Source organism: Malania oleifera, chromosome 3 (assembly GCF_029873635.1).
Source record: "Malania oleifera isolate guangnan ecotype guangnan chromosome 3, ASM2987363v1, whole genome shotgun sequence".
Taxonomy (NCBI): Eukaryota; Viridiplantae; Streptophyta; class Magnoliopsida; order Santalales; family Ximeniaceae; genus Malania; species Malania oleifera.
In genome coordinates, this window is record NC_080419.1 from 122,996,026 (window position 1) to 123,018,014 (window position 21,989).

At 37.5% G+C, this 21,989-nt stretch overlaps 1 protein-coding gene across 1 annotated transcript; it reads right to left on the reverse strand.

The window, feature by feature from the left end:
- Positions 1 to 16,830: 16,830 nt before the first annotated feature.
- Positions 16,831 to 18,494, reverse strand: LOC131150912 (23 kDa jasmonate-induced protein-like). The gene is made up of 2 exons (XM_058101989.1): positions 17,988 to 18,494; positions 16,831 to 17,187 (listed from the first exon to the last, which is right to left on the reverse strand). The coding sequence occupies exons 1-2, from the start codon at positions 18,423 to 18,425 to the stop codon at positions 16,993 to 16,995; spliced, it is 633 nt and encodes a 210-aa protein (XP_057957972.1). The 5' UTR covers positions 18,426 to 18,494; the 3' UTR covers positions 16,831 to 16,992.
- Between the last annotated feature and the right edge of the window lie 3,495 nt (positions 18,495 to 21,989).

A 21,989-nucleotide genomic window follows, 5' to 3' on the forward strand; every position in this document is an offset into this window, starting at 1 on the left:
CAAAGAACGATGCGCTTCCTCCAGAATCGTCCTTCTGATCTCATCATCGTTCGGAACACAAAGTCTGGTCCCAAACCTAAATACACCTCTATCAGAGATGTTAAAATCCGTAGCCAAACCCTGCTGCACTTTCCCTATGATCTCAGTTAACTCTGCATCATTAGCCTGCGCGGCTTTAATACGCTCACACAAGGTAAGTTGAATCACCAAACTAGCAATGAGAGTCTGATGATCACTAGACACCAACTCTATGCCAAGGCTTTCCAGATCCCGCCTGACATAATGCTGAGCTACAACTATAGATACAACTGCATGTTCTGACTTCCGACTCAACGCATCAGCTACCACGTTAGCCTTTCTCGGATGGTAACTAATCGTGCAATCGTAGTCCTTGATCAACTCTAACCACCGCCTCTGTCTCATATTCAGCTCCTTCTGTGTGAAGAAGTACCTGAGGCTCTTATGGTCGGTGAAGATCTCACATTGCACCCCGTACAGATAGTGTCGCCAGATCTTCAACGCATATACCACTGCAGCCAATTCCAAATCATGTGTAGGGTAGTTCTTCTCATATTTTTTCAGTTACCGAGAAGCATACGGCACTACCTTACCCCACTGTATAAGCACACATCTCAAACCTTTCAGAGACGTGTCGTTATAAATCACATACCCATCATCCCTCGAAGGAATAGTCAATATTGGAGTAGTAACTAGCTGGTGCTTTAGCTCCTAAAAGCACTACTCGCAATCATTAGTCCACTCAAATTGAACTCCCTTCCTGTTCAATCGTGTCAGAGGTCCAGATAGTTTAGAGAAACCTTCCACGAACCGACGATAGTAACCCGTCAGTCCCAGAAAACTCCGAACCTCCTGCACATTCCTCAGCCTTACCCAGTTGACCACAACTTCGATCTTGCTAGGATCAACTGATTTACCATCCCCAGTAACCACGTGGCCTAAGAACGCAATCTGACTCAACCAGAATTTACATTTCTTCAACTTAGCATACAGCTTCTTCTCTCGCAAAATCTGTAGTACCAACCCCAAATGGTTTTCATGCTCTTCCGGACTCCTCGAGCATACCAGAATGTCATCAATGAACACCACTACAAATTGGTCCAAGTACTCATGGAAAACCCTGTTCATCAGATCCATGAACACTGCCGATGCATTGGTCAACCCAAACGGCATAACCAAGAACTCATAGTGGCCGTATCTGGTTCGGAAAGCAGTCTTTGCTACATCCTCCGCTCTAACCCTCACCTGATGATATCCTGACCGCAAGTCGATCTTTGAAAAGACCCGTGTACCCTGCAACTGGTCAAAAAGATCATCTATTCAAGATAAAGGGTAACGGTTCTTCACCGTCACTTTTTTGATCTCACGGTAATCAATGCACATACGAATCAACCCGTCTTTCTCTTTCACAAACAACACTGGAGCTCCCCAGGGCGAAACATTAGGTCGAATGAATCCCTTATCCAGTAATTCTTGCAACTGCTCCTTCAACTCCCGAAGTTCTGCTGGAGCCAGCCGGTACAGAGCTTTAGAGATCGGTGCCTTACGGGGCAGAAATTCTATCACAAATTCCACCTCACGATCCGGAGGTAAACCGGGTAAATCATCTAGAAACACGTCCGAAAACTCGATGACTACCCGAATGTCCTCTAGCCTCAACTTGTTCTGCGATGCTTCCTACACACAAGCTAGGTACCCCTGACATCCGTCTAATAGTAGCCTCCTCGCCTGTAGTGCTGATAAGATCTGTGTCGCCGGATGCAAACACGATCCCACGAACTCATACTCCTACTTCCCAGGGGGACTGAACACTACTACCTTCTTACGACAATCAATCACCGCATAGATGGAGAACAACAAATCCATTCCCAGTATGACGTCAAAACCCAACATGTTGTATACTACAAGGTTTGCCGGTAGCAGTCTCTCCTGAATCACAACTTGGCAGTTTCCTAACATCTTATTACAAATCGTTACACTCCCAATCAGCGTAGTTAATACAACATCTCATTCATCACATAGGTTTCTGCCCCACACAACTTCACAAAACTAGCAGATATGAACGAATGGGTTGCCCCCGAATCAAATAAAACAACAGCTCTATTCGAAAGCAATAACATAGTACCTGTCACCACGTTCCCAGCATGTTCCGCATCTGCTAGAGTAAGTGAATATACTCTCACCGGAGTCGGGGTTGCCTAGTGGCTTCCCCGAGACATCTGATTACTCCCACAGTTCTAACTCTGTGTAGACATAATCCTCTTATGCTCCTGACAGCTCTTCGTCATGTGGCCTGACTTGGCACAGTTGAAGCAGACACCCTAGAATGGCGGACATTCACCGTCGTGCCATTTACTGCACTTAGCGCACGGTGCGGAGGATAGATCCCCCTAAGAACTCGGCCGCTCAGTGTACTGCCGATAACCAGAGCTGTAATTCTTCTTCTTATTCTACAGTCCCTACCGAGGACTACTCTGAGGACTAGAAGATACTGGCCTCTTCCCCTGAATCTACACTACCTCATCTCTCCGAAGGTCGGTCTCAACTATGGTAGCTTTATCCACCAGGACAGAGAACTCACGGATCTGTAGCATCCCCACAAGACAGCGGATGTCTTTCCTCATTCCCCATTCAAATCTCCGAGCCTTCTCGTGCTCATTTGGAACTAAGTACAGTGCAAATTGAGATAACTCGATATATCTGGAAGCATACATCTGCACCGTCAACGTTCCCTACGTCAAGCTTGAAAATTCATCGGCCTTCGCATCCCGAGTGGTGACCGGAAAGTATCTCTCAAAAAATACCTCCTTAAAAGGGCCCCACATCATACCAGATGGACCAGCCCTCTGCCTCTCAAGCAGACTCACTGCCATCCACCGTCGCCCTACCTCCCCAGTCAACTGGAAGGTAGCGTACAAGACCTTCTGCTTCTCAGTGCAGTGGAGGACTTCCAAAATCCTCTCGGTCTTATCGACCCAGTCCTCTGCCACAATCAGATTAGGCCCTCCCATAAATGTTGGAGGGTACATGCATATGAACAGCTCGATGGTACACCCCACATCATTAGGAGAACTCTCGCGTCCGCTAACACTCTGCTCAATCTTTCGGACCACCTGTCTCGCCAAACCATGAGACACAGAAGGAGACTCATCACTTGCCGTCTCCTCGGAACCACTCTCCAAGTTATTATCCTTGGGCTCCAATCTAAAAATAGAATAGGAATCGGTTAGAATTCCTTTATCATACGCAGTTAACACAATCATAGACCTAATCATGTCAACTATTACTCTCACAAGTCTAAGCCTGTCCCATCACACTGACACGAAACCATCAATGGTCTGCCTTACCTTTACTGGAATCGTCAATCCAAGAAAAACACGGAATACCGACGACACATCCTGATCTAGTAGCAGAACAACCCTCGACCAACTCTACCCATTTCCTACATCCTATACTCTGGTTTGTACACATCAACATTACAAACCAAGTCTACAAGACCTAATAACCTGGTTAGCTCTGATACCAAGCTGTCAAGCCTTGAACCCGGAAATGGGACCCGGGGGTGAATTTAAGTAACCTAAACTGTCTCTGTATCAATTAAAACATACACAATACATCATACAAAGAGGATCCGACCCCATAGGGTGAACGGATGCCCTATATACATACATACAAATGTCCATACTCATCAGAATACACAGCGAAATATGGTTTTTCTATACATAAACTGTACCATACTAGAGTCTATACCATACAAGGATATACATCCCTATGAATACCATACATACTATGGGCGTCAACAAAATCCATCACGACAACCTGGTTACACAAAACTCATTCCTATCAAGAACTAGTAGTAGCTAAACGACACCCCTCGCTTCTGGACGCTAGGATGCTAGTTTCGGCTACCCGAACGACTTGAAAAGCATTGTATATATACTCGGGGTGAGACACCTCTTAGTAAGGGAGAAAACAGGTTATATTAGTGTGTGGCATACTAGTGTCATTTTACATACTTCATAACACTATACATATGATACAGTTTGAAACAATTCGTACAGTTTCATAGAATTCCATACAGTTCCAGTATTTTTAGAAAAACTGTTCCAGTTCATACAATACCCAAAATATACATACATACATACATACGGTTAGTGTCATCACACTAGTTCGTATCTACACCAAGTCATCTCATCTCACAGCGATTACATTGTTACATACGCAACTATGCTACGACGATCAAGGCCCAATAGTGAATCCTTTGCTTCATACGCAACAACACGAGGTCACCTAGTCTCACAACGATTACATTACTACACATGCAACTACAAAGATCTACGACTTATGCCCAATAGTGAATCCATTGCTACATACGCAACTACACAAGGTCACCCAGTCTCACCCCGATTACATTGCCATATGCAAAACTACTTTGCATCGACCTAGGCCCACAGTGAATCCATTGCCTCATATGATGTAGCATATAGCTCACACCACTTCGGTGACCAATCGGAATTAGGCTGGTGATATTTCACACCCTCGGATATAGAGCCGAACACTCTCGCCTACGGTAGTTAACCGATCCTTGGCACAACGTATGGTAATTAGCCGTCACATAGCCGTTTCAGTGTATGGTAATTAGCCGCCACTAGCCGATTTCACAAAACATGGAATCATTTTGGAACTCACATCCCTATACATTTCAACGTATGATAATTAGCCACCACATAACTGTTTTACAAATACCTAGAACAATTTCATACAACCATACATACCACACTTATTTGGTTTATGGCAAATCATATCATTTACAATTTCAAGTATACATTTTATGCAAATATGGATTATGATCACCTCAATAATACTGTTTAAACAACACAAACAGTTTTCCAAACAAAGTAGAGATGATACCCGAAATCCCCAAATTTTCCCGAAAACTGTAACCCGAAAATCCCACATTTTACTCGATAGATTTTCCCAAATAAGTAGTCAAATCATACATACGATCGTAGCCTACAAGCTTATCGATCCCGATTTCAAAAATAAACTAATATAAATAGAATCCCCTTACCTTAACCTGAAATCGAACCACGAAGTCTACGGTCCCCAAAACTATGAACCGAGACTCCAAAACCTACAAACCCCAATACAATACATACTTACAATCTGTACTACTACACATATACCGAACCAGAAAGGAAAACTGAGCCTTACCTCGATTTTAGCCTGGAACCCGAAAATCTCCAAAACGAGATTCCGATCCGCTAGAAACGTAGAGAATCCTTCACTGATCCTCGCAGTAACCCTGGATTTACGAACCGGGCAACGATCGGCAAACAAAGCTAGAGAGAGAGAGAATGTAGGGAGAGTTCTAGAGAGAGAGACAGAGAGTTTAGGAAACTTAGCCAAGAAGAAAACCCAAAAATCTCTTTTATAAGCCTTTGACTCGAGAGGCTTCGTCGATGAATTGGTGTCCTCGTCGACGAAGTCTTTCGGGATTTCGTCGACGAGATAGAGATTTCATCGACGAATCCTAGTATTTCCAAATTTCAGCCTCTCAGCTTTTCCTCGTCGATGAACCTCTGAATTTCGTCGATGAAGTCTGCAGAATTTCCATTTTTGCCCCTCTCTTTTACATACTAACCCCATTGCACGGTTCAGGTTCTTACAAACTATCTCTTGAATATAAATCTCTACCAGGCAATTAAAGGTGTAGCTGATCTTGATAGGAAGGAAATGGGTGGTCTTAGTCAAACGGTCTACAATCACCCAAATGACATTCTAGCCATGCAATTCCGTTGGCAGTCCTGAAACAAAATCCTTAGATATGTGATTCCATTTCCACTCTGGGATAAAAAGTGGCTATAACTAGCCTTCCGGCCTTTGGTGCTCAGCTTTACCTACTTGCACGTCAAACACTACGCTACATATTCAGAAATTTCTTTCCTCACACCACTCAACCAATACGATTCTTGCAGATCCCTATACATTTCGTGCTGATAGGATGAACTGTGTACAAAGATTTATGAGCCTCCTCTAAGATGGTCTTCCTAATGTCAGCATCGGGAAGAACACATAATTTAGAATGGAATCATAAAGTTCCGTCATCTGTAATACAAAATTCCTCTCCCTGACCATTCTGCACTCTCACCAATACCTCTGCTAATTCTGGATCGTCATTCTGAGCAGCTTTAATCCTTTCTTGCAGAGTTGGCCGTACCACTAAACTAGCAATACACACCTAAGGATCACTCTCAACCAACTTTATGCCAAGTCTCTTTAAATCCATCATGATCGGATACTGAATCTCCATAGCTGCCAATGTTGGTCCCATAGATCTCCTGCTCAACGCATCAACTACCACGTTTGTTTTCCCTAGGTGATAATTGATAGTACAATCAAAATATTTAATTAGCTCCAACCACCTTCTCTTTCTCATGTTCAGTTCCTTCTGAGTGAAAAAGTACTTTAAACTCTTATGGTCAAAGAAGATTTCGCATTGCTCGCCATACAGGTAATGCTTCCAAATCTTCAATGCATGTACTATTGCAGCCAATTCAAGATCATGGGTAGGGTAGTTCTTTTCATATTCTTTCAACTGCCTAGAAGCATATGCTACCACCCTACCATGCTGCATCAATACATAGCCAAGTCCTTTTAAGGACGCATCACTGTAGATAACATAACCCTCACCTCTTGACGGGATGATTAGCATTGGTGCTATGACAAGTCTCTACTTTAATTCTTGAAAACTCTGCTCACAACTATTGTCCTATTCAAATTTGGTGTTCTTTCTAGTCAGTCGTGCTAGAGGTCCTCCTAATGCTGAAATCCCTAAAAAAAATGATGATAATAACCAGCCTGCCCCAAGAAACTCCTGATCTCTTGAACGTTCCTCGGTCTAACCCAATTCACTACCGCATCAATCTTACTAGGATCCACAAAAATTCTATCCCCTGAGATGACGTGCCCTAACAACACAACCTTCTCGAGCCTGAATTCACATTTAATGAACTTGGCGTACAATTTCTTTTCCCTGAGCATTTGCAAAACCTGCCTCAAATGTGTTTCGTGCCCCTCATAGCTCCTCGAGTAGACCAGTACATCATCAATAAAAATAACTACAAACTGGTCTAAATATTTGTGAAAAATCCTATTCATCAAATCCATGAATATTATAGAAGCATTCGTCAAACCAAAAGACATAACAAGAAATTCATAATGTCCATATCTTGTCCTGAAAGCCGTCTTTGATGCTTCTTCTGCCCTTACATTTACTTGATGATAGCTTGATCAGAGGTCAATCTTAGAATACACCCGTGTACCTTGGAGCTGATCAAATAAATCATTTATACGGGGTAGAGGATACCTATTCTTAATTGTTACCTTATTAATTTCCCTATAATCTATACACATCCTCATGGACCCGTCCTTCTTCTTCACGAATAACACTGGAGCTCCCCACAGAGATACACTAGGCCGTATAAATCCCTTATCAAGCAAATCTTATAACTGATTCTTTAATTCTGCCAACTCTGCTGGCGCCATTCGGTAAGGTACTTTAGAGATCGACGCTATACCTAGAAGCAGATCAATAGGAAAATCTACCTCATGATCAGGTGGCAAGTCTGGTAGCTCATCTGGAAAAAACATCTATAAACTCTTTTACTACTAGCGTACTAGTGAGCTTCAATTCATTCCCGGACATTTCCTTCACAAAGGCCACGAACCCCTAACAACCACTCAGGAGCAGTTTCCTTGCCTGAATAACTGAAACTAACAGAGGTAGAGATTGCACTCGCGACCCTATAAATCTGAATTCTAGTCTTCTTAGGGATCTGAATATCACTTCTCTCGAACGGTAATCTATACTTAACAAAGTTAGTTGCTAGCCAATCCATGTCGAATATGACATCAAACCTATGCATGTCTAGCACTATCAAATCAGTAGATAAAATTCTTTCCTGGATATCAACTAGACAACCTTGGAGCACCCTACTACACCTCACTGCTGACTCGGTCGGTGTAGTCACTAATAGTTCAATGTCTAATAATTGTGTTTTTGCCCCATATAATTTAATACATCTCATAGACATGAACGAGTGTGTGGCCCCTGAGTCAAATAATGCAATGACTTTAAATGAAAACATGCTAACCATACCTGTCACCACGTCGTCGGCTGTCTCAACATCACCCGGTGTTAAAGCGAAAACTCTGGCTGAAGCCATATTCCTCTGCTAACCTCCACATGGTGCTTGATAGTCTCCCCGAACAGGTCTAGGAGTGGGAGCAGCACCAATCTGAGCCTAACAATCTCTCATCATATATCCTGCCTCGCCACATCAGTAACATATACCTCGCCTGGCACGACACTCCCTTGGGAGTCTCTTCTCACAAGTCGGGTAAGCGAGAAAAGGCTGCATAACCTGGAACCCACGGTTCCCTATCTCTTACCTCCGATCCCTGTAGTAGCTACCTCTCTTCTATGAACCACAACCGACCCCTTGTTGGGAACCAAAAGGAGTGGATCTCTTCTTCTGTCTCTGCTCCTCAGCCTCCAATCGCTTTCCAACTTCTGCCATAGTTGCTTTGTTTACCAACTCGGTAAAATATTACAGTTTTAGTATCGATACTTGCTTATATATTTCTCTTCTCAAACCTCTTTCAAGCTGTCAAACCTTCTTCGCTTCATCTGGAATAATGTACGGGGCAAAGCGGATAATTCAATAAATCTTGTCGTGTACTGCTGCATTGTCTGCTATCCCTACTTTAGATTCAGGAACTCCTCTATCTTAGCTTCCCTAGATGAGGCTGAAAAATACCTATCAAAGAATATCTCCTTAAATCGCTCCCATGACATCTCTATAGACACTGTACTCTGTTATTCCAGGAGTTTCATTGCCGTCCACCATCTTTCGGCCTCTCCAGTCAATTTATATGTAGCAATCAGCACCTTTTGCTCCCTAGTACACTATAGCTCTGCAAATACTTTTTAAATCTTGTGCACCCAGTTTTCCGTGATTGCATGATCAGTTCCTCCTGAGAAAACCAGATGATTCATCTTAATAAACTTCTTAATCGAACTGCTATGGCCTACAGATGGACCACTGTGCTCTCTGGAGTTTCTGAAAATTTCAGCCATGACTTGTTGTACCATACTACACAGTACTGCATCTGAATCACCACCCACAGCGCTTGAGGGCCCAGCACCCTCATTACCACTAACATGGACGCTACTACCTCCAGGGTCCATCTTGAAAAGACAATAAACTTAACTTAGGAACCTATTACCATAACATATCATCTAACTAGTATATTATATCCTTAATTAATCCATCACCTCTGATCTTAATTCAAGGTTCAATCCTACAACCTAGATACCCAACCCGAAAATAGTTCACCGTGACTTTCCTGAAGTCGTCACCCCAGGAAAGACACACAAACCATCACGGAAGTCCTGCATCTAGACCACAAAATCAGACCTCAAATTACCTTATCCTATTATCTAGTATTGTTACTTCTGCATTCTAGAGTCTACAGAACCTAGCATCCTAGGCCTTGATACCAAACTGTAACGACCTGCTTAATTTGCTATATAGTTAATCACATTAACTATCCTGATACCACTAATTAGTCATATAATAAAAATCAATTCGAACCCGTGGGTAGCGGGGATACACCTGTCATACACAATAGAAACCTAAGCAGTAGTAAAAATAAATTACATAAAAATCTCATGACTATAGAGTACATAATACCAGAGTTATCTACAATCCACCATAATACCATATATGTCCATCCTCTAACATCAAAAGATACAACAAGGATCTTCCAACAAAACCTACTGATCCTAGCTGAAAAACAAAAAACCTACCTTCCTAGTGGGGTGTACAACTGTCTTAACGGCGGGCTCTGTCCGCCTGCCTTTCTACCAATATACTCACACATATAATACATGCTTTCTGAAAATTAATTTTCTAAATAGTAATAATAATTTTCCATGGAAAATAACTGCTTTAGTTTACTCCCTTACCTGACAACTGAAAAGCCCCTATAAATTTTAGTCTTACACCCGTAGGCTTTCCCGTTCAACATCCTGAAAACAACATTTCCCAGAACAAAACTTCAATATTTTCTTGACTACTATAATTTCTACAACTACAGGAAAGTCAAATACTGAATAAAAAGCCTTACTTTGAACTTGGGATGAAATCCAAGGCAGCCTCACCAACAATCCACTCCAGTAGACTTGAAGAGAACTTCCCCAAGAGTGTCATGGTGGCCTCGAATCGTCGAACCAGTGAGAATCCGGCCCGAAAACTTAAAGAGAAGGAGAATGGGTCGAACAGGAGAGAGAGAGAGAGAGAGAGAGAGAGAGAGAGAGAGAGAGAGAGAGGAATTTGTGCATGAATTTCGAACAAAAATGAAGTTTAGGCTTATTTATACACTGGCCTTCGTCGACGAGCCATGTCACTTCGTTAACGAGGTCAAGAAGGAAATTCATCAACGATTGCTTACTCCTCATCGACAAAATTCAAAACTGCAATATATCCACTCGGTATCTTCTCATCGACGAGACATGTCCCCGTCGATGAGCCCCTCATGTGTGCTCGTCAATGAATTCCTTGTGTTCGTCGACGAGGCCCTGTTTAAATATTCCAAATATATTTTTCTTTTCCCCTTTTTTTATTATTTAAGTACCATAATTCTTCGAGTCAGTACACTTTTTTCTTCCATTTTCTTTTTAAAAAAATAGTTTGATGGAAGACACTGAAGGTCTAAAAAAAGAAGAAAAAAATTTGTCAAATGCCATATCCCTCTATATCCTAAAAAATTGGAGTCCTAAGGCCATTCTATAATTTATTGGTTGAATTTCAATGAAACTCAATTGCAAAGAATGACATGAGTCATTAAAAGAGATGTCCTTTCCTCAGATGAGAATAGTCTAGAACATGAAAAATGCTTAAGATACAACTTGTTCGATAAAGACTTGGACATGTATTAGCTCTCGAGTTTCAGCCAAACTAACGCTGGTGATTCCTTATCCATGACATGACACATCACGTTATCAGCTAGAAAAAGTATGATAGTAACCACAACTTTTGCTTCCAACTCCTTCCAGCTCGTGTCGCCCATGTCTTCCAGTTGTTTTCCATATAGTGCCTTCACCATACCTTACATCCCTAACACGTCCTTAACCCTCATCTGCTGAAGTACGAAATTTCTCGTTCCATCAAACTTACCAATATCAAACTTTGTCAAAGAAATCTCAATCATTGCAACCAATAGCTCTGATACTAATTTGTTGTGCAAAGTGGCCAGAATGTCAATGTCAATGCGTAGCTGAAACCAACAAATTAAATCGAAACAAGTAATACAAGCAGCCAATAATGAATATACAGAACAATCAATCACAATGAGAATAATGGAAAGTAATAAAATCAAAGACACAAAATTTTACGTGATTGGGCAATGTGCCTACGTCCACAGGAGTAAGCAGCTGATTTTTACTATCAAATTGTCAAGCATAAATAGAGAGTTACAAATAATTGTTTATATATCAACACTACGAGCACAAAAGATTTAGAATACATCAAAAACACTTCTGTAGCAAATCTCAAAGGAAAAACCCCCAAATCCTCTAATCTACTAATCTCCAAATTCAAAAATTCGTGATCTACGCCAAATGAAATTTTAAATACAGAGAGTTGTTCATTCGGCAGACTGAAAATGTCGACAATTTCTTCCTACAACCAGCTTCCTTATTCTTTACTTCTTCCCGTCGCATGCGTTCCACTCAATATGAGCCACATCTCCAATGACAACTTTTCTTAGCTATTTCTTCCATTAATCTTAAGAACACCTTCCCCTATTTTGTAATCCATCTGCACAACTATGTCTTAATACTCCATGTTTTGGGTGTTAACCCCTTCCATTGTTCTCCTTCTTGCGCAATTTCAAAGAGGCATAACACAAGCCAGGGAATGCATTCTGACTAGTAATTCAAAGATCTAGCAAAGTTTCGGCTTCTTGTCGTGAAGAATGAGAATTCTTTGCCTCTAAACTCTTGGATCTTCAATTCTACTGAAGCATTCTCCCTATCATCACCATCTCTCTTGTGTGAATCATATGTGATGGAGGAGAGAGGCAGGTCATCTGTGCAAATTCAAATACAAGACCTCTCCAAAACATCAAGCTTCTCTCTTTTGCAATATACAATACATACACCATTTCTCATCATGCGAGCGTGAATTAAGATTTTATCTTATGAATTAAGAGGGATTTCATTATAAATAAGTAAACAAATAAATAAAAAAGGTACACACAAACATATTCTATTTATTACTACACTTAATGAATCATGTGCATAAAGACATCAACGACATACAAGCACAATAATTGAAATATTTTTTTTATCACATTAATTGCAATAGATTATGGAGAGTAACATTATTGATTATTAATAACAATTATAGCTGACCAACTATGTATATTAGGCCTTTGACAATTATTATTTGAACACATGTTACAGATATTATTGAAAGAGACATGTATGGCCTACAAACATTCTATAAATTGTTAGTGTTAACTGCATTAAGAATGACAATCCACAAAAGATCCTTTGCCTTCAAATAAATTCTAGCTCTCCCCAACCAATTAGCAAGGGGCAACGAATAAAATGAATGGTTTAAGATGATAGTGAAATGATTTTCATGAATAAATACCTGAATTCTCTATACAGATGAACAGATCCTAGTATTCGCTTCATGAGAGTATCTGAAAAAAGATAGCAAATGTAAGAGAGAAGAAAAGCTCCTCGGTCTCCTTTTATTTAGAATTCTGCAGAATTTAGAGTCCCAAGAGGTCTCCATGTCAATGAATAGCAAAGAAAGAATAAATAGATGAAAATCATAATTCACCTCACCATAGATCCTGCTAAAACAGAACCCTCCTACCATCTCGCACTTCATATTTGATGCAAGGAAAAAAGAAAGGAAATACCTATGAATCAAATTTCGTGGATTTCCATGGCTAACTCTAGCTATAGAATTAGCATCTCATACACCTTCTTGTTTACTAAATTTACTTTCGATAACCCAATGCCATAAATAATCTGTTTCTAAAGGGAAGGATCATAACCACTTGCCCATCATAGCAGTGTTCTTAGGCACGAACTTAAAGCACTAAATTAGAAGACCTCACCCCCTCCCCCCCAAAGAAAAAAAGGAAAAACACCACTCATCCTTTGACCTGCAAACAACCTCATAATTCACAAGATGATCCCTTCCCTCATCAATCTCAGTCCAAAGAAAATCTCTCATAATCCTCTCTAACCTATTACCAAGCCCATGGAATCCTAAACAAGGATAAAACATATAGGGGAATTGAAAAAAGCATGCCTAGATTAAAGTAATGCAAGCACCAAGAAAAAAAAAAAAAACCCTCCTACCCCCATCAAGACGCATAAGAGACCTTGGGAAAGATTGGAAGCCAAAAACCCTTAGCTCTTGGATTACCTCCCAAAGGAACTCCTAATAATGTAAAAGAAGAGAGACTTGCACATTATTGACCTAGAAAACATAGGGCAACTAAGTTCTATGGCAGATTTTAGGAAAAAAGGGAGTACGCAGTAGGTATAATGATGTCATTAGTGATATATATGATATAATAGTGACTAATTTTAGGACTATATGTGTCACAATAGGAAGAGTGTTTCCAAAATGAGGTTCCATCATGTATGGTGTTTGCAGATGATATTGTCTTCAGAATCTATAGATTTGAAGATAAGTAGAAAGAAGACAAAATATAAGAATTAGAGAAAGATTAATCTTGACACTCAAAAAATTTATTAGCAATAGTAGATTTTGACACTGTAGATTGGTTATGCAAGCGAATGAGAAATTGAAGGAGGTTCAGTCAACCAATTGCCATGGATCTTTTTGTTGGCCTTTAGCTTTCAGTGATTTCAACCAAAAGCATATTGATTGCCTATTCACATAACAACCATGTCTATGCTTTTAGACAATAATGAAAAGGAGTTTTCATTTATTTAATTAAATAGATTCTGGAAGATGACTTCCATTGCTCTCTACTGTCCAGTTCGCAGAACTTTAGGAGGGTATTGCATAGTCACGAGGTTAAGGGCAAGGTTGAAACAATGGAAGGCTTATGGTTGATACTAGGCACGTCAATTGTTCCTTTATATTCATTTGTGTTCCATGTATTTGTAAACAAACACGTAGATGTATGACCATGCAACTGAACTGCATGGGGGTGAGAAAAGGTGAAACTTAATAAGAATCACCCATTAGAACGAAACCTTCTAACTTGAATTTATTTTTTAATAAAGAATTCAAACCTTCCAGCTTTAAGAAAACAAAGTTCTTCTTATTAGCATTTGCTCATGGCTTCATGATGATGGCAATCTAATGATGACATGTCTAATGGATTTTGAAGACGTGACAAATACTTTTTTCTAAACTGTCTTACCTTTTGTTTTTCCTCCCCTAGATCTAGGCCCTCTCCACACTTGGCTGAATCTGCCTCTCTTATATGGTTACTTTAGTGGAATATACCCTCAGATGAATCTTTTTTTATTTATTATTGAGATATTTTTAAATTCAAGGTGGTTATTTGATATGAAACAATCAAAATGCATAGTTGTAGTTGTTTTCATGTTATCTACTCCATTGTCCATTAGTCTAAGATAATGATACAAACTCCTTTTTGATTTTTTTGTCCATAACCAACAAGTCATTTTTCCACTTATTAAATTTCCCTTTGCTTTACCATAGGAAACTTTAGAATTGGTTCCTTGATATCAAAGTAGTGATTGATAATATGAGTTGAGACTAAATTGTTAAATTTATGAAACTCTTACATTTGTGTGAGCAGATTGGAACAATGGCATATAGTCACACACATTCATGTGCAAACATATGTACTACATCCAGTTTAAGAACATTCACTTAGAAAGGCTAGTGTGAGTTTTACTAATAGGTGTCCTCACTTAGGAAACAAATCTTGAAACTGAAAAGACATGTTTTGTTGGTTGAAAACTTGAATTGTAAACAATAAACAATAAACAACAACCAAACCCTAGTTCCACTAGTTGGGGTCTGCGAAGCCTAGCCTAGGGCAATATCCTCTGAAAGCTGGAGTTTCGTCAAACCCAGGTACTATCTCAAACCAAATGAGTCTAGGTCTACCCTCCACCTCCTACTGTTTCTAACATTAGTATCTCAATCCTCACTATTGTGTTATTTGGCAACAATGTAAGTGCCCAAACCATCATAACTGCCTGTTTCTTATCTTATTATTCTTATCTTCTATAGGTGTCACGCCTAACTTACCATGAATATGTTCAACCCATAATTATCTTTTATAGTTATACCACCCCTCCATGTCAACGTCTCATTTCAACAACTTATAGTGTTACTTATTTACCCAATATTCTTATCCACATAGCATGGCTAGTCCCGTCATATACAAAATTTCCTTTTAGCTTTGTTAGATCACACAACATGCTCAAGGTACTTCATTTTACCGGCCTACTTTAGTCATATGTATTAAATCTTCTTCAATTTCTTGTCCAACATGGATGATAGATTCATGGTATCTTGAGATTTTCATTTTATAGTGAATCTCATACCAACTGTGTCTACTCTATGAAATATGTTGTTTATGGCATAATCCACTATATTTTGATATATGTGTTTTATGGGATGCATGAACACGTTACATTATTTAATGCTTATTATATGAAGCTCCTGTGCACTCGCAAAAATCATTACTAGTTGGATTATTGTGAACTGTTTATTGTAAACACCTAATTTTTGAGCATATCTCTATGGAAAAATGTCATATTTACAGGAGAAATGTTGCCAAAATTTTTCAAAAACCGTATACTAATTTTTTTAACTTTCTTAGTTTGTAGAGTTTGCAACTGTGACAACGTCAGGACGATGCCATGCACTACGGATGCAGCTTTGTACTTTTTTTGTTATCTGAACAAATGAAATGTATTTGAATTTGAATTTATATAATGTATTTGTATTTAAATTTGAATTTGTATAATATATTTGTATTTGAATTTGAATTTGTATAATATATTTGTATTTAAATTTGAATTTGAATTTTGAATAATTTATGAATTTTATTGCAATTATGGTTTAATGTTATGTATAAGAAAATGTAATTTAATTATAGATTTTTATAGGAATTAATAATTGGAAAAAAAAATTAACTTCACTACTAATTGTCCAATTTAAGTATTAGTGACAGTTTCAAAATCGTCCCCAATAGCCTTTTAAAAAAGTTTTAGTAAAAGTTCTCAAACCGTCACTAATACTATGGTTTTAGTGACAATTTTAAAACCGTCACTAGTAATAGAGCAATAGTGACGGTTTTAAAACCGTCACTAACAATAGAGTAATAGTCATGGTTTTATAACCGTCACTAATAATAGAGTAATAGTGACGGTTTGAAAACCGTTACTAATAATTGAGCATTAGTGACGGTTTTAAAATTGTCACTAATAATAAAGTAATAGTGATGATTTTAAAATCCTCACTAATAGTATGGTTTTAGTGACGATTTTTGGTCGATCCGGTGTAGAATCTATAGTGAAGGGTTTAGGTTTTTAGTGACGGTTTGAAAAATTCGTCACTAATAAGTATTAGTAACGGCCGGTATAGCGACTATTTGAAAACTGTCACTAATAACCTTATTTTTTGTAGTTATATTCTATTTATTACTACACTTAATGAATCATGTGCATAAAGACATCAACGACATACAAGAACAATAATTGAAATATTTTTTTATCACATTAATTGCAATAGATTATGGAGAGTAACATTATTGATTATTAATAACAATTATGTTATTAGAGATCATGTGATTATAAAGTCACGCAACCTACATTACATAATTGTTCATAGTTGCTAAAGGCAATTAAAGCACTCCACCCCATTAGGTTAGGAATGTAGTGCCATCCAATGTAAATATTGCAGAATAAGCCGGAGAAGTTCCTTCACCGATTATTGTTTTTGAGGAACATCCACCCCAAGTGTCTTCTGTTTCAAGTCCAGCATTTTCCATACTTTTAGAAATTATGCTCCAAACACCAGAAGTGTAGTAGCCAGAAGCGCGTACTTCAGTATAGGACTGCAAGTATAAATAATACTATTAAATTATAATAATTTGTCAAACATAATGTCAAAAAATATTATAAAGTAAAAAACTCAAGTTCGTGCTTCATAAACTAAAATTATAAAATTGATTTATGTCTAAAATTAAAATATAAATTAATTAAAAAATAATTTAAATTTAAATTGATTAATTGATCTTACGATTCGAGCTAGTTTGTCCAAATTGGCAAGTTTGTTGTTCTTTCTCAATTTTATTACGACTCTTATCTATGTCATGAAATATAGCATCACCTCCTCCCAAAAGCAAGCCAGTTTCCAATATAACTAACCAACAAACATTTTGTAACTAGCAATACTATTATTTGTATTATTTTTATTTTTCTTGAAATAATAATAGAATTAATTATATTGTCATGCGAATGTCAATGGTTAAGCTAAATCAACCAAATTAGCGGACCATTCAATTTGAGAACCAAAGTTACTGATTTTCTTACTGATTTTTTTATTTTTATGATATTATACTTGATGGACAAATTTTCTCAACTTAACTTATAAGTTGATGTTATTTTTCTAACACAGCTAAGTTAAAAAAAAAAATCATTTTATTTATGTGAACTTTATTTCTTTCACATATAAACTTTCCAGCTATTGATTTACGACAGGTTCACTATATTAATAAAATCAAATCACATGAGGTTTTTGATAATTTTTAAAATTAAGAAGGTGAAGTGTCATATTCTAAAAAATCAAGGAAATATTTTTAGATTTTACTCTATTAATTAAAAGAAATGAGGTAGTTTCTAATTAATATTTTACGTGGTTATGTCCGATGAGAGGGATGGACCAAGCCATCATCCAGTCGCGGCCATCTCCATCTCCGTTCACACCGTCGTAGACGGCGGCGCCGGAGCATCCAACCAGTGTTCCATGGACGTGGAGAAAGGCACCCCACTGACCGTTCTGCAACTTGAGAGGGTAAGGGGCGGCGCCGATGTGGCCGTGGTAGTCGTGGGCGGTGACGTAGGTGAGGGTGCCGCCGGTGGCGTTGTAAAACACGACACGGCAGGTGATTCCGCTGCCGTACTGGGATTTGAGGTTGTCGACGTAGGTCTGCGCTTCGACGTTCTTGCTGCCGTCGTTGATGTAGTTCATGGCATACTGCGCCCTCACCGCCGGCGTTATGATGTCAGGAGCGCCTGGCAATCCCTTTATGTAGTCGTCGGTGATTGGAGTCCCAAACACGTTGGACGACATTTTTGTGCTTCGTCTTTACTCTACGTAATTAAGAAGTATGTGCTACACTGCTATGGAACAGTAAGACGTGGGATGTCCGCCCGACGTATTGGGCTTTATATAGATATGCGAAAGGTGCCGCGAAATTCTGTTCCAACATATAATATTTTTAAAACCCATTAATATAATTTTTGAAATTTTAGGAGAAATTTTTATCCTTTGGTTAAATTATTTTTTTACCCTTTTTGGAAAAGACGAAAGCGATTGAAGCATTCACAATTAATTCAATGGATAGGGAAAGGCTACGACCATGGACCGTGAAGCCCCATTGGGCCAAGTGGGGACAACCCGCCAGCTGCTGAAGGCTACGGCAATGGACCGTGAAGGCTCATTGGGCCAAGGGGGGACAACCCAGCTGCTGGCCCAACTCACGCCTCCCATGCTGACCACTCAGTCCCGCGTGCTCTGTCCATCTGCGGGTGGGGCTGAGCCAACACGTGTATTTCATTGTTTTTAAATTTAAAGATGAGAAATTTGAAAATATGCATCGGCTTAGAGCAAAGGAGAGTAGAAGAACTGAAATATTCACTAAAATTAAATTTAAAAATATTATTCATAGAAATTAATTAATGTTAGATATTTGTGTATCACGTAATTTTGCATGCCTCCAATTGTTCAATTAAATTTTATATTTTCTTTTACACACTGCAATTAATTTGAATTGACCCTTTGTTAATGAGCATCACATGGGTCATTGTCCATGATGATCACGTGATGCTATCACTAAAGACGTGAGCCTTATCTCTGCACCTATTGAATTCATTCAATTATTAATTTTAACTTAATTTATTAGTTTGTAGAGCAGTCCAATTTTTTGTATAACATAATTCAGAAGATAAAATCAACAGTTTTTTTAAAATTTATATAAGCGGACTAGGTCCAATGCCTCTTTGTTATCTTTTGACTGAAAAGAATTTTTATGTATCTTTTTTTATATAGGAGGGCAAATCTATTCACTTCTTTTCTTTTTCTGTATCAGTCTCTTTTAAGAATCCAAGCTCCTTGCTTGTTTTCTTTTTTCTTTAATAAAATTACTTTCTTTTAAAAAAAAATGCAAAGAAATTTTTTATTACCTTTATTTGTAATTTTAATGTGATATCTATTGAGTCTTAAATATTTAAAGGTAAACAAATTTCTTTTAGATCTGCTGAGATAAAAAGTTTCATTAATTTGTAATAAAGTACCATTGGATAATTTTTTATTAGCTCTTCTGGAGCTTTCAATCAAATTTGTAGAACAAGATATTATATTAACTTTTGTTGAAAATATATATTCAATTAATGAAAATATTTCCTATCTCAAAGAATTCTGTGTGTTGTAGCACTGTCAATTGAACAAACTTCTTCCAAAGACATCTTAGATTACTCAAAGCTTTAAGACAATTCACACTGTTTCACACTACGACACATATTTTAAAAACTCATTATTATAATTGATCATAACAACAATAAATACCATAATTTATTTATTAAAATCCAAATACAATATTATTTACTTTATACCTTAAAATATTACGTCATTATTTTCGTCTTGATTTATAAGGAAATCAGCAACATTAAGATAAAAAAAAGTTAGATGGTCCAGCATCAAGGTCCATTACAATAATATTATCACTAATATTTTCACCACATAATTTTGACTTCGAACTAATCTTATGCAAAACTGAGTTATATTCACTGACTGTTTTAAAATCTTGCAACCTCAGGTGCAACCATTCATGATGAGCATTTGGTAAAATTACAGTCTTTTGATGATAAAATTTATCTTTTAAATTTTTCCATAAGATGAGTCAACCTTTGATGGTGAACATAACTTTTGCCCGATCCTACAGGGATACGGTATTTTCATCTAAAATAGTGTTTTCCAAGTTCATTGCATTTAGTTGGATATCAATATCAAGAATTCATGATAAATAATTATTGTCTTTGATGTTAAGAGTAAAAAAATTCAACTTTACTTAGGTTCAACATCTGAATAAATTAATAATAATAAGATAATTTAGAAAAAGAAAATATAAAAACTAAAATAAAACTGATATAATAATAGATACAATATTACTTTCACCCTTTCGGGGGTACTTAAATATGTTTCTTTGGGAACAATTTTTTTTTTTTCCAATTTGTGCTCTTCAGAGGTATGGTTTCAATTACAATATGGAAATAGGTAATAATTTACCACCTCTTCCGGAGGTTAAATGTACTATTTCATCTGGAGGATAAATGTCTCACCGTTTCAGGAGGTTGATTTTAACATCTCTTCCTAAGGTTAAAAATATACCCTCTTCAAGAGGTAAATATTTACCATCTCTTTTGGGGACTAGATACATAACCTTTTTCAAGTGGTCTATCTCTTTGGGAGATTATATATATATGCGGGAGATTTAAATATATAACATTTTCAAGAGGACTATCTTACCATCTCTTTTGGAGATCGGTACGTTTTAAACTTTAAAAGACTATTCTCTTCTGAAAAATATTATACTTTTTTGGAGTAAAACTTATAAGAAATAAATTAAATAAGATTTAAAGAAATATCTCAAATAGTTAGAGTCTCGTGCTAATAACATGTTATAAAAGATGTAGAAAAATAAATAAAGATGAGACACAAATTTTACATGGTTCAGCTACGCCTACTCCACATGCTGGTGAAATAAAAAAACCTTTACTACTTCGGAAAGAATTACAAAATGATTTGGAATCGACTTTGTACAAAATATCTCTTATAAAATATCTTTCTTCTCTTTATCTCTCATCCTTTTTATATATCTACTTACTTCAAGCCTGCAATGTGTGTGTCAAAATGAGAGGGAGAGAGTGCCCTTTTATAGGGCAATAAGGGTAGTAAAGAATTTATGGTGGTAGAAAATGAAGGGATAACAATATTTATTCTTTTATGATTTTCTTAATAGCCAAAATTTCCTTTAATATTTTTTTTTTGAAAAAAGTGACTAATACTTATTTTGAGCATTTCATTGTTTTTAAATTTAAAATAAGAAATTCGAAAGTACGCATTGGTGTCGAGCAAAGGTGAGTACAAGAATTAAAATATTCACTATAATTAAATTTAAAGATGCCATTGTAGAAATTAAATTAATGTTGGATATCTGTGTATCCATTACGTAATTTTGCGTACCTCCAATTATCCAATTAAATTTTATATTAATTTATTTTTTATACTGCAATTAATTTGAATGGATTTCACTGTTTGCTTGGTTTAAAATTGTTGGAAATTTATGAAGGATGATTTTATTCCGACCTTTCAAGAATTTTTGTCAAATGAGAAGTTTGAAAAAAGTCTCAGTGCCACTTTATTGTATTTTTAGCATCTTTCTTTCTTTAGTAATTATGAAGTTACACGATCATGCCATATCTAGCACTGCATTTTCACTACACCATGTGTGGTACTTCAGTTTTGTGCCAGAAGAAGACAGTCATTAAAGCATTGACAAGGGACAGCGTCCCCTTTTGTGGATAAGAATAAATTCAATGCACAGTGAAAGGCTGTGGCAATGGGTCAAGGGGCACC